The sequence below is a fragment of the Aspergillus welwitschiae genome (genome assembly GCF_003344945.1).
Source record: "Aspergillus welwitschiae strain CBS 139.54b unplaced genomic scaffold BDQ94scaffold_1, whole genome shotgun sequence".
NCBI classification, from domain to species: Eukaryota; Fungi; Ascomycota; class Eurotiomycetes; order Eurotiales; family Aspergillaceae; genus Aspergillus; species Aspergillus welwitschiae.
In genome coordinates, this window is record NW_020798695.1 from 960,494 (window position 1) to 973,321 (window position 12,828).

Sequence of the window (12,828 nt, forward strand, 5' to 3'; positions counted from 1 at the left end):
GCAGGGTTTGTCTTCAGGGTCTGGTGACGAAGTCGACAGAAGAAAAAATCCGCATTGGCTTTCGTGTGATCCACGTCGATCCGAGAGGAGCAAAGGCGGGTACCCAACTCAATGGATGGATGATGGGTGGTGCAACGTCTGTTCAGAGGACGAAAGTTGCAGCGGAAGAGGGAGTTCGACAACGTCATGGATGAGAAACGATGGGCCTCAGCGCCCAGGCCTTCAGGCAGCCTTATCCTGAAAGGGAATAGCGTAAGGCTAAGGTTTAGACTAGCCGAGGACAGTTAGCGGGGCTTGCTGCAACCATGACGTCGACGCCGTCATGGCTGGCCAGTTTGTGCCTCGTCGATCCAAAGAAAACATTGATTCGCAGTTACGCTCATTGTTGAAAGGTCACCCTCATCATTATATCACTACTATGGCTCCCCTGGTACTTTATTTCCCCCCCTCCCTCTCACGTCCCTCCACCGGCTTCTCCGGATATCCACTCCCTCGCAGACCCTTTCGATCCCTCTTCGTCTGTTCTTGTTCTTCTTCCCCATCTATACGGCCTTGTATCTCTCCCCCGAATGATAGATAGATACCTGTCGCAACCAATAAACTAGCTTGTGCTGGGGACACTCTCGATTATCAGCCTACTCGCAGACTCAGAAATTACAATCAATTACCATCACAATGGCTCTCAGCAGTGAGTATATTCCCTGCAGGACGGGTTCCTGCTGCGTCGCACAACGACTAAACTGACATTATCTGTGTTCTAGGAGTTGCAATGGGCTTCCTAGGCCTGTTCTTCACGGCCGGTGCTCTTCTGTTGATGTTCCTGACTTTGTTGGGCGGAGCGAGAAACTCGCGGCCCTTGAACGAAATCTTCTTCCTGCAGGTCGACACCAGCAATATCCCAGGTGCCCCATCCCTATCTCGCTGGACGTTCTGGGAGATATGTGCAGTGACGGCGAATGGAAAGAATCTATGCGGATCGTCGTACCCAGACTTCCCGTTTGATCCTCCGAGCCACCGCAACTTTGACACCACTCAGAACATCCCCTCTGCTTTCATTGGGTAAGCAAGAACCCAATTGCCGGCTCACCTATACTATGATCGCGACCTAACCTGCCACAGCACGAACCACTACTTCCTGACATCTCGGTTCTCGTTCCCCTTCCTCATCATCGCGCTATTCTTTGGCGTGGTGTCGCTGTTCACTGGGTTCCTGGCCATGTGCACGCGCATTGGCAGCTATGTATCTTCGCTCATGGCTTGGATCGCCTTGGTTTTCCAGATCATCACGACTTGCCTCATCACGTAAGTTTTAACACAAGAATTAAACACAGAGCTTTACTGACAACCATCAGGGCTGTTTACGTCCAGGGCCGCAACAAGTTCAACGCCAATGGCCAGAGCGCCAGCGTGGGTGTTAAGGCTTTCGCTTTCATGTGGACTGCTGTGGCTTGCTTGATGCTTGCATGCATGTTCTATTGCATGGGTGGTGCTGTCGGACGCAAAGAAAGAGGATACAGTGGCCGTGAGCACCGCCGGCGCGGTTTCTTCTCGTCCGCACGCTCAAACAGCGTAAGAAGCAACAAGGAGACTGCGCCATAAATTCGACATGGTCTTGTTTCCTGGATGTTACCCAAGCGGAAATGAAAGAACTGGGCTATAGTATTTCGTCGATGCCTACTACAGTACAACGACTTCTGTCACAATTGTCTAGGTATCGGCTGCAAGCCTATTTCGTCCCCTCAACACAGGAGGGAACGTCTACCGGAGTATGGATCTGACTGTTTTGATGACTTTACGCTTTGCGGGCTGAGGAGCCACACGCCGTCCTGAGTGAACGAGTGGGCTCGTCCACGCATGCTTACATTAATGTCTCTTTGATGAATCTCTTGTCTGTTTACTCGGCCAATCTCATGTATTATACTGTCTTTGCTACTCTATATCTATCTGCCCCTAATTGTAATACAATTTATTTGAAAAGAATTGATCCGATGACTGAGAGCTTATGGATACAACATTATTCGTGATGTATATTGTATCAGTATCATAATACTTCCATGCTAGTCACTACTAATTTGAAGTCAGACAGCAACATATTCGCACTAAGTCCCAGTCAAGTGCCACCTCCTTTTAGATATGGATGGGGTACTTTACTAAACTGACCTACTACGACTCTTCAGCAGACACCGCATACTGCCACTCTCTTCCTCATTGCAACTTTCTCCTCGTTTTGAAATATAAGCGGCACATCACTTGCAGGTGTCAATTACTACCCATGGTCGATAAAAAAGCAGAAACTGGCAATTGGCTATACGCGTATAATGTATGAGAACAATTGAGAATACTAGTTACTTACGCCCATTGTCTGAGACGTTTGTCTTCTGTTGCTAATAATTATCTTTTCTTATTTCTATCTGCGAGTACTGGGCTTGTGTTACTCGGAGTGTCTGTACTTGTGCTATAATTGCTTAAGAATCATAAGGATATGATGAATAATGTCCTACAGATGCAAAGGGTGAAAGTCTACGGCACAACTACGGCACAGCTTTGGTTCCATACAATGCTACTTTCTAGTAACGTTAGGAAAGTGGTCTAGAAACCCATCGGCTTTCTATTGTGCTTCAAAACAGCTCTATATACTTTTAGAAGCCTTCATCGATACATCATCATCAATAAGTCATAGCAAGACAGAATGCAGAACAGATTCCCTGAGCCCTGCCCCATGCACACAATGAATGCAAGGCTAGTTGCAAAGCAGCCACAGCAGTCACAGATACCGTTCAACATTTCAGGTTATAAAATTCTAGATCGATTCATAGAAGGAAAAGCATCGTTATAGTCTTGAGATGTTCAAAGATATATGAGCAAGAAAATTATACGTTAATAGGAGATCTAGGCCTTGGGAGCCTCAACGGCACCGCGGACGGCGCTTTGGCCGCCAACCTCCTTGGCCGTGATCTGCAGGCCAAGGTCAGCGTTGACGTGAACCATCAGCTCGACCTTGCTGCCAGCCTTGACGCCCTTAACGGCCAGCTCGGCAATGGGCTTCTCGGTCTTCCAGATGATCTCACGGATCTCCTCCTCTTCCTCCTCATCGGAGTCAAAGTCAGAGTCATCCTCATCCTCTTCGGTCTTGGGCTTCTCCTCCTTGGGCTTGGGCTCGGGCTTGGTGACCTTGATCTCACGAACACCCTCGCAGACACGGACGAAAACATCACCGCCCTCCTTGGGGACAGAGAACTGCGCAATACGACGAGCGGGGAGAGCAGTCTCGGTGTTGAGGAGGGGCTTGAAGTCAACGGTCTCGCCGGAGGTGAACTCGACACCAATGGCATTCTGGAGGTGAGGGGTAGCGGTAACCATGGGGTGGATGGACTGCTCGATGTCCTCCTTGTCGAACTCCTGGATCAGGGAGGCCTGGATGGCGGCACCTCTGGGGGCCAGCTCGGAGGGGTTGATAGCACCAATGAAGGTGGAGGGGGCAAGGATGGTGGTCTTCTCGGGGAAGATGTTGCGGGCCAGCTGGGCAATCTTGGGGGTGTGGGAAGTACCACCAGCGAAGATAACCTGCAAGAGTTAATATGATGCTGCAAATAGAATGGATAAAATGGAACGAACCTCATCAATGTCCAGGACATCGAGACCAGCCTTCTTGACAACCTGGTCGATCAGGCCGGTGAACTGAGCGAACACCTTGCCGGAGAGCAGCTCGTAGCGAGTACGGTTGACGGTAGAGCCGTAGTCAATGCCGTCAGCGAGAGACTCGATGCTCAGAGTAGCGTTGGTACCGAGACTGAGAGCCTTTCTGGTGGCCTCACCCTCCAGCTTCAACTTGGCCAGACCACGGGCGTTCTCGCGGGGGTCGGTCTTGTGCTTCTTCATGAACTCCTTGGCGAAGTGGTCGATGATGATCTTGTCCAACTGAGCACCGCCCAGCTCGTAGTCGTGAGCAGTGGCAAGAATGGTGTACATGCCACCACGGCAAGCAACGACGGCGGCATCGGAGCGAGTGCCACCAAGGTCAGCCACAACGACCAACTTGTCGGTCACGACAGCCTCCGGACGAGCATCGTAGGCAAGAACAGCAGCAACGGGCTCGTGGATGAGCTGCAGGACCTCGAGACCAGCAGCGTTGGCAGCGGCAATCAAAGCCTCACGCTGAGCATCCTTGAAGTCGGTGGGGACAGTGATAACAGCGGCGTTGACCTCCTTTCCAAGGAAATCAGCGGCAGACTGCTTCAGACGGCGGAGATGGCGGGTTGTGATCTCGGAGACGGTGACAGTGTTGGGGGTCTCGCTGGTGGTATCGCAGATGGAGAAAGCAACGGTCGAGTCGCTCTGTTGAGGGTGGGCCGAGTTGTGGCAGGGAGTGGGGTCTATCGACTTGAAGCTGTGGAAGTCCGTCAGCATGTGCGCCTGGTTGTCATCAGAACATGTTGACATACTCCTTGCCAAGGAAATCTCTGAAGTAGGCAACGGTGTTCTTGGAGTTGCGGATAAGCTGGGCCTTAGCCTGAGTACCGTGGTATTCCTCGCCATCAATGTAGGAGAGGACGGTAGGGATTTGACGGTCTGGTGATGGGTAAGTCAAGCGTTCAAAGAAAGACTTTTTAGAGAGCGCATAATATATACTAACCTCCCTCCTCGTTGGCAATAACCTCAGCCTTGCCTTCCTGTAACCCAAGTCAAGTCAGCGATCTGTCGCAACTTTGCACAGCGGTGGTGTAAAAGTCCCAATGGGGCGGGCAACCGCATGGGAAGGGTACAAAATTCACATACGGCGTTGATACGGGCAATGGAGCTGGAGGAGTTGCCAAAGGAGATACCGATGGCGAATCTCTCAGCGGTGCCGTTAGTCTCGGAGCTCATCTTGACGGTAGGATGTGAAAAAAGATGAAGAGGATTGGGGGGAGGAGGGAAGAAGAAGAGGAGGGATCAAGTCAAAGTAAGTCGGGCTGCTGCTTCTCGAACCGCCGCGCTTCGTTTTGCCCCGAAGGAAAAAAATTTTGGCTGGTTTGCAATTGGCGGGCAGCTGTGGCTGATGGCTTATCGATAGGAACTGTGGCGGTGCAACGATACATTTCGGTAGTCATGCAGCAATACCGTCGAATATCTGATGGGGCCCAATTAATGCCCACATATATGACTTCATATGGAGAGTTGAGGAGATGATTGCTTAGGTATTACCATCTTACCGCAAGTATATCGCGCATCGTTTACTGTTAGAACAAGTATCACGTGGCGATAAGATCCATCCGATAAGCCTTTGGATTTGCGCTTCTTTTTGCCCGTCGCGGTCACCACTCCAGCATTCGTGAATCTCCACGCTTTTCTTCCCCCCCAAAACCACTGCAGGCCCCAGTGGTAAACACACATCCAACATGTCATCTCCTCTGGTTCTTCTCCCCGGGGACGAGATCCCCTCAGAATACCTCCCATCCACCAATTCCGCACCATTGAGACTTGGCCCCGGTCTCCGTCTACTTTCGCAACCGCCTTCTTCTTCCCCTCAAGCATCATCCTCCCCCAGCCATGTCCTCACAGCCACGCAAGCCGGCATTCTATCTACAGACACCAAGCGGAATGCTGTATCTATCCTCTCCACTCCGAATCGCCGCTACATCCCTACCGTTAATGACCTGGTCATCGCACAGGTCCACCACTCCAGTGTGGATTATTTTCACTGCATGATCACTCCGCAAGCGCCCCATGCAGTACTAGGACAGCTGTCTTTCGAAGGCGCGACGAAGAAGACCCGTCCTATGCTGAAACAAGGAGATTTGGTTTACGCGCGTGTGCTTTCGGTCGGCCTGGGTGCGGGCGCGGAGGTTGAGCTGGCCTGTGTGAACCCTGCGACGGGCAAGGCTGAACCTGGAGGACTCGGTCAATTGAACGGGGGAATGGTGTTTGATATCTCTACTGGAATGGCTGCGAGGTTGATGAGGGCAAGCTCATCTTCTTCTGAATCACAGGAGGGTGTGGCCGGGTTGGTGGTGTTGGACGAACTGGGCAAGAAGCTGGAGAAATCGGGCGGCTTCGAGATCGCCGTGGGAAGGAACGGTAAAGTCTGGGTCGACTGTTCTAGTGGAGGTGAAACTTCGGTCAAGGCGACGGTAGCTGTTGGACGGTGTCTGACTACGATTGATGAGCATGATTTGAACCCGGCGGATCAGAAGAAGTTGGTGTCGAGGATATTGCGCGAGATGAAAATTGAGGTATAGATGTGCTTTGTCTCTTAATGATTGATCGTGTGATAATACCATGCATTGTTTGATGATTCTTTGCGAGCGATGAGTGTAGCAGAAATGCAGGTACTTGATGTACATACATGGGTGTGTTATCCTGGGCCTAGAATTGAGTAGTAGAAAACTATGACCAGCAGAGCAAGCTCGTCGAATGAGATCTAATTCCTCAGGGGCAGAGTCTTTCCGACAATAAGTGTCTCTCAAAAGCATTAGATACGTCTGGCCCAGAAAGTGCTCGCAACATCAGTCCTACATCAAAGTATCCCTTTAGATATCGTAGGCTTATGATTGATGGCGCTTAATTCCATAGATGGTGCGAATGTCAATGTTATTTAAGGGAACCGAATCCAGTTGTTGAGCGCGTACAACACGTACCCAAGATGCATAAAAGGCTTGACTGCCATAGACAAAAGAACCCGAATTTGAGTTATTCAGTCAGTAACAGAATCCCATGCCACCTCCAGTCACAGTTGATAACTTTCGACGCTGCACAGGTTTTGTCGACCAACCACATAGTGCCAATTAACTCTCTTCGCGAGTACAATCTCATGTTTCCTGATTGGAACCATTGACCACCGGTAGTGACTGATACTCGTTTCGGGAGAGCATATCAGCACCAAAACGAATTTCCATGATCAACTGGTATGTCAATGCACCGAACTCTGGTCTCTACGCGAGCAATGAGGCAATTGTGCAGGACACTGTCAACGCATATGATCAATCTATTGCCTTTCCCATATTTCTTCCTTGAAAGAAGGAACTAGAAGTGATCGATACTCGATAATAGAGTTGACATCCTGATGAGGGAGCTACACATTCAGCTGTGATAACCGCCCTCACCAATATCTTATTTGCAGGCTATTCATAACACATGTAAGATCTCCCACGTAAGGTGCTGCAAGCCTTCGCTTGCTTCCCTACTAATCCTCAGAATCCGCCTACTTTGTTTCCCAAATATATAATACACTGAGAATTGTCGTATTAGTTGTTGTCGGGGTGTGTCTAGGTGCAGTTCTTGGTGCTTAAAAACCAGTTTTTTCTTTTGTTTTATACTAGGGTAGTATTGCACTTGGACAACCTTTCTCTGAATAAATACTACTAGTAGTACCTACATTAGTGTCATTATTAGTTCCATGCCATCAGACAGATGATGAACTTTTCTGCCATATCATATATTAGGAGGTTGAACCAACTAAATACTAGTTCTTGATGGGTCAATTGCTACATAGACAGGAACTGAAAGAAAATGGCATATTCCCCTTGAGCAAGTCCGGAATGATACGATCGACACTAAGATCCTGTCGGGCCCCACAAATGGGCTTCCCCCCACCGCGTCTGAAAGGCTGGTCCCCACCCCGAAGGTTCAAAGTAAATACTACGTAGCATGCATCCGTTACTGAGTTCGTAGAAAGAAACATAACCTTGACAGCAGGAGACCTTCAGAAAAAATTTGTCAATAAATAGTTTTTTTAGCGTCAATGGTCGTTTCCAACTTGACCATGGAAGACCTATCCATCTACAAGCAAAATAATCTCCTCTACTCACAGGAAAAACTATCGAAGTATCAACCAGGTGGATACCATCCAGTCTCCCTGGGAGACACCTTCAAGGATGGTCGTTATGAGATACATCATAAATTAGGCTGGGGAGGGTTTTCTACTGTGTGGCTTGCGAACGACAGAGAGTGAGCTGAGTCCTGCATTGGACTTTTTCTTTCCCTACTACTAACACACAACAGGAACAATCAATGGGTTTCTCTGAAGATTATGAGAGCAGATACTTCCCAAGGATCTCGAGAACTTTATCATCTAAATCTATTAGCAGATCGCTCCCAGGGAAAGCCGTCTGCAAAATACATTGTTTCGGTCCTCGACTCATTCACCCATGAGGGCCCTAATGGGACCCACTTATGTATTGTATTCGAGTTGCTCGGTCCTTCTGTCGATAAGGTCGTTGATGACTATTACTCCTTTGGAGATGACCTTGAGACGGACATTATCCTTCGGATGTCGGAACAGCTTCTAGAAGCCGTTAGCTTGATTCATGAAGCTGGCATGGGGCATGGGGGTAAGTAAACCTTATGCCTTGTAAAACTTCCTATATCTCTGCGAAGAGTCTATGTCTCCAACCATGGCACTTACCAAGGAACAGATATAAGCGGCGGAAATATCGCCTTCAGCTGTGATAATCTCTCGCACGCCACAAAAGACGAACTCTTTGCAGTTCTCGGATCTCCAGAAGTTGAGGAATTAGCTCGACTCGACGGCAAGCCACTAGACGACAGCTTACCGAAGCAACTAGTTAAACCAGCAGAGTGGGAAGCTTGGGTAGATGAAGATGAAGAAGATATTCGGATTCTCGACTTCGGGGAGGCATTCATTCAGGGAAATGAGCCTAAAGTACTTGCTCAGCCAGGGCAATTGCGGGTCCCTGAGCTAATTTTCACCAATTGCTTTGACTACCGTGTTGATTTGTGGCGTGCGGGATGTATGGTAAGTACGCTGCTCCTGTTCTTGCGCAGAAAATATAATTCTGACATCACAATGAGATCCATGCATTCATATTCGGGACATATCCGTTCCAATACCTAGGCGAAGATGAAGTCCTGATCTTACAGATGATCGGTTTTGTGGGGAAGTTGCCGGAGGACTGGCAGCCGATATGGGAGCGCATGAAATCGAGCTTTAAGCGTGACTTAGATTTATTAGAAGGTGAGTAGATAAGCCATTGTGCGTACATAATACAAGGCATGTTTGCTAATTAAACGGAAAGACGTTGAGGTGTCTGAACTAGACCGAAGGCTCAGTAGAAGGGAGCCGGACCCGGTACTTACTCTTCTTGCTTTGGTTATTCGAAAATTGATGAGATTTGTGCCGTCGAGTCGAATAGAGGCCTCAGAGGCACTTGATATGTTGAGGTCAAATAAAGATGCAGAATAGAATCATTGAGTAAACATAGTCATCCTACACCAAGCAAGTCTACACAAGGACATACTGGAAAGCGTTGCACCTTGTCGTTGCATCCCTGGTATGATAATGCTCAATTGTAGTGATGATCTGCAGTGAAGCAGGCGATCTACGACGGTAAGGATAAACATCAATGTTATTTATACTTCTGCTGATCAATTCCATAGACAATTCCTATATCTCGTAACTTTTTCTTTCGTATAGAGCATTCGCTTTCCTTTCCGATTGCAGGCCATGAAAAGAAATGTCATGTCTTCGAATTGAACTCCTTAAATTTGGCTAGGCCCTTCACTGGGGTTGCAGCCGGCGAAAGCGGCAGACTTGCCTTCCATGTTCTGACATTGTCAATCTTGATGGGAATAATCGCGGGTGACACTGAAGGCTCATATGCGTTGGCTGCTACAGCGTCTTGAGTTTCAGGCAACGCTAAGGCGTCAGGGTTCCCTACAGCGACGGCACTGTCTCCTGATGCAGCTTCTGCTGTAGCTGATGCTTGTGCAATAAGATGTATAGCCAGTTTTGCGCGGGTTGGAGAAGAGGGATGGATGTGCTGGTCAAAAAACTGCAGTATGTCTTCCTTTGTAAGTGGTTCAATGTGTTCGACGTCGTGATAAACTGGCAATTTGATCGTTCAAATCAGCCTTTGCACAGGGCATAGATCAGAACAATTTGGAAAGTAGCAAACGCACCTTGCTCAAAGTCAAGCGCCTCACTGGTAATATGAGTCCAAAATCGCGACGTCTCTTGGTTCAGATTCTTCAAGTTCTCCAAGCGTTTATTGATCAATCCGACCTTATGCTCCTCGAACGTCTCGTCGGTCATCGCGCGCAGATAATGCTCAAAGTTTACCAAAAATGCATCACAGCGCTCTTCAAGGTGCTTGCAGTCCCTCTCGCTTTGCACGAGGATACGCCATGTACCGGTCGTCACATAGACTCCTATAGCAGAGTTGACGATATATCCGAGCTGCTCTTTAGTGCGCAGCGTGCTAAAGCAAGGCACTTCGGCAATTTGGGAGAAAAGAAGCAGCTTGGCTCGTTGCGAGCGATCCGAGACAGAGCCGACCGAAATGATATACTCGAGACAATTATTGACGTTATCCGGATTTCTCAGTCCACGCTCATATAGGTAATTTGCTCCACTTGGTAACGCAATCGTGCGGCGTGACAACCACTGGCTCTCTGGTAATCGACGTGGGCGGAGTGTTGACTCCACTAAACCTATAAGGTTCAGCGCGTCTTCTTTATTTAGATTGCCATGAACGAGAATCTCAATATGCATCTGTCGCAACAGGTGAGGATAGTATGAATTTATGTCCTCGGCTGTCACTGCTGGAAGCTCCTCGACCAATAGAAAAGGAGTCCAGGATCTTTCGTTGATCAACATGCGTGAGAAGGCATTGATTTGCCGGTACGGCTCCATGTAGTCGAAATTCTTATATGCTTTCCACACCCTGTCCTTGGCCACATCGAATTGCTCTTGCTTGATTTTTAAGTCTCTTACTGCTAGTAATACTTTCTCCAGAAGCATTGACATTTTGTCGTTAAAGCCCTTTAGCTCTATATTGAGTCCCTGTGAACTTTCGGATATAGCGTAGCTCAAACCGGCCTTATCCGCGTTGTAAGCGTATTCAATGAGGCTGTCTTCGACCAGCTCAACGTATAATCGTGTCATGACAGCATACATCGGAGTGATTGAGACTATAGGGGACCGAAGAAGGATCTTTATATTGGCTTTGGGCACCCAGAACCGATCGTCCTGTTTGAACCACACACGGACATGGTCATCATGGCGGACTAGCGTAGGGTGTCGAGCTGGTTCTGTGACATCCTTCCGGTCAACATCTAACCGTCGAGGAATAAACTCGTTCACAGCCGGTAAGTGAAGTATAGAGGGACTCTCTGTTATCGGAGCCTGCGCGGCTTTCCAAAGCTCCTTCATGAACTCTTTGGGGATCTTTTCGAGCTTGTATTCGGTTCCGTACCATTTTTCTTTTGCGTCCCAGTTCCCCGGAAATTGCTGATCAACAAGAAAAAATCGAAAATTATCAGGGAGTAGATGAGACAGACCGGACTGGATGCTTTCCGGATCAAACTTGCGGATTAGGAAAGGGCTGAGTAAATGCTCGCGTGGTATACAAGCATTCTGCATGAGCTGAGCTAGATCGCTGACAGTTCGGGATGGAGGGCTTTTCTGCCTGAACTTGAAGTCCACCTCAGCCAAGCGGCTCATTTCATCCGAGATCCAGGCAGACGGTGGGTTCTCTCTTAGCATAGCGATATATTGGAAGACAACTCTCAAGACATCCCGGTATTGCCGAACGCCTTTTTCAGTAAGCATCACGTCAATACAGAAAAGAGCTGTGCCGGGACACAAAGCAGAAGCCCCAGCCGATAAAGAGTCTGCGAGACCCAGCTCCTTCAGATAAGCAAGAGCACTGCCAGGACCCCCATGGCCAATCAGATGCGCCAGATACTGACTGGGATGGGAGTCAACAAGCTCTTCTTCATCGGGATACGTGAAGTCAATGTTTAACTGTCTTTGCTCCGTCACTGGTTTGACAAATATTTGAGTCATGAGCTCGGACTCATTTAAAACTGGTATGTTGTCCCACCTCAGACGGTGCAGGTTTTTGTTCGGTACATCAGAAAAGAGCTCCTGAACCCAACTCTCTAATTCCTGCAGTGCCTCTCTACCCAGAACGACGAGCTTCATACGATTCGCCGAATAATGAGCTTCGTGAAACTCAATGAAGCGCTTCCGGATATCGATGCCTCGCGACACCGGTTCCTCATGTAAACATTGATAGTTGCCAGTAGCAAACTTGCGGATGGGATGCTTCTCACTCGAAGTGCTGCGGCCCAGTTGTTCCAGGCGCCATGTGTCGCTTTGAAGATTCTTTTTGTTCTCTGAATGCACAGCGCGGAGTTCGCGATCTAGGGTATCGGGGAGAAAGAGTGGCTGGATGAAGAATTGCGAAAAACGATCGAGAGCACCATAGAGGGGAACCTTATCTTTGGTGATGGTAACATTGGATTGCTCTACAGTTGCGACTGAACCCGGGCTATTGGACGTTGAACTCGCTGATAGTTCGAAAAAGTAATTGGTTGATGTTGAGGCCGTGTAGGCGTTGGAGTAGCCACCATGCTTGGCTAAATAAGTGCTATATTCAGACTCTGCCGGATACTAAGCAAAAACATGTCAGTGTTTGTTTCGTCGTCAATAAGCTATTGTGTTTCAAATAGGTCTGTAGATCGGTCCTCACCTTCTTCGTACCCATGAAACACAAATGTTCTACCGCGTGCGCGGTCCCCGGCAGGTCATCCGGATCGCTGAAGCTACCAACGTTGACATCCATAGCAGCGGCGGCTTTATCAGTGTCTGGATCATGGATCAAAAGGACTTCTAGTTGATTGGACAACTGAATCACTCGGTATGAGCGATTGTCCAACAGCGGCTTTTCCATTCTATCCGATATGAGCTTAATAGAGCCGAAAGGAAGAGCTTCCCCCATGGTCCCCCTTCTTTGGACCGTAGATCCTCCCGAATACCTCTCTTGTAATCAAATGCGATAGCAAGTCTGAGGCGTTGTGACTAGAAACTGAGGTTGCTGCAGTCTA

The 12,828-nt window shown here is 48.6% G+C and overlaps 5 protein-coding genes across 5 annotated transcripts; 3 read left to right on the forward strand and 2 right to left on the reverse strand.

Annotated features, from left to right (window-relative positions):
• Positions 1 to 377: 377 nt before the first annotated feature.
• On the forward strand, positions 378 to 1,738 carry BDQ94DRAFT_4411 (SUR7/PalI family protein). The gene is made up of 4 exons (XM_026775777.1): positions 378 to 688; positions 762 to 1,059; positions 1,120 to 1,302; positions 1,353 to 1,738. The coding sequence occupies exons 1-4, from the start codon at positions 676 to 678 to the stop codon at positions 1,597 to 1,599; spliced, it is 741 nt and encodes a 246-aa protein (XP_026632343.1). The 5' UTR covers positions 378 to 675; the 3' UTR covers positions 1,600 to 1,738.
• Positions 1,739 to 2,585: 847 nt separating this feature from the next.
• Positions 2,586 to 4,983, reverse strand: BDQ94DRAFT_132883 (ribosome-associated complex protein SSZ1). The gene is made up of 5 exons (XM_026764152.1): positions 4,777 to 4,983; positions 4,634 to 4,670; positions 4,443 to 4,569; positions 3,616 to 4,387; positions 2,586 to 3,564 (listed from the first exon to the last, which is right to left on the reverse strand). Exons 1-5 carry the CDS (start codon positions 4,864 to 4,866, stop codon positions 2,890 to 2,892), a joined length of 1,701 nt encoding a protein of 566 aa, XP_026632344.1. The 5' UTR covers positions 4,867 to 4,983; the 3' UTR covers positions 2,586 to 2,889.
• Positions 4,984 to 5,010: 27 nt separating this feature from the next.
• BDQ94DRAFT_132885 (exosome non-catalytic core subunit RRP40) lies at positions 5,011 to 6,414 on the forward strand. The gene has a single exon (XM_026764153.1). It carries the CDS (start codon positions 5,379 to 5,381, stop codon positions 6,216 to 6,218), a length of 840 nt encoding a protein of 279 aa, XP_026632345.1. The 5' UTR covers positions 5,011 to 5,378; the 3' UTR covers positions 6,219 to 6,414.
• Positions 6,415 to 7,741: 1,327 nt separating this feature from the next.
• On the forward strand, positions 7,742 to 9,200 carry BDQ94DRAFT_176894 (kinase-like domain-containing protein; the record flags this gene model as incomplete). The annotated part of the gene is made up of 5 exons (XM_026772775.1): positions 7,742 to 7,926; positions 7,981 to 8,309; positions 8,394 to 8,734; positions 8,791 to 8,953; positions 9,015 to 9,200. 5 exons carry the CDS (start codon positions 7,742 to 7,744, stop codon positions 9,179 to 9,181), a joined length of 1,185 nt encoding a protein of 394 aa, XP_026632346.1. The 3' UTR covers positions 9,182 to 9,200.
• A 255-nt stretch (positions 9,201 to 9,455) lies between these two features.
• On the reverse strand, positions 9,456 to 12,722 carry BDQ94DRAFT_156135 (Metalloenzyme, LuxS/M16 peptidase-like protein; the record flags this gene model as incomplete). Its single annotated transcript, XM_026768589.1, has 3 exons — positions 9,456 to 9,823; positions 9,898 to 12,394; positions 12,474 to 12,722. 3 exons carry the CDS (start codon positions 12,720 to 12,722, stop codon positions 9,456 to 9,458), a joined length of 3,114 nt encoding a protein of 1,037 aa, XP_026632347.1.
• Between the last annotated feature and the right edge of the window lie 106 nt (positions 12,723 to 12,828).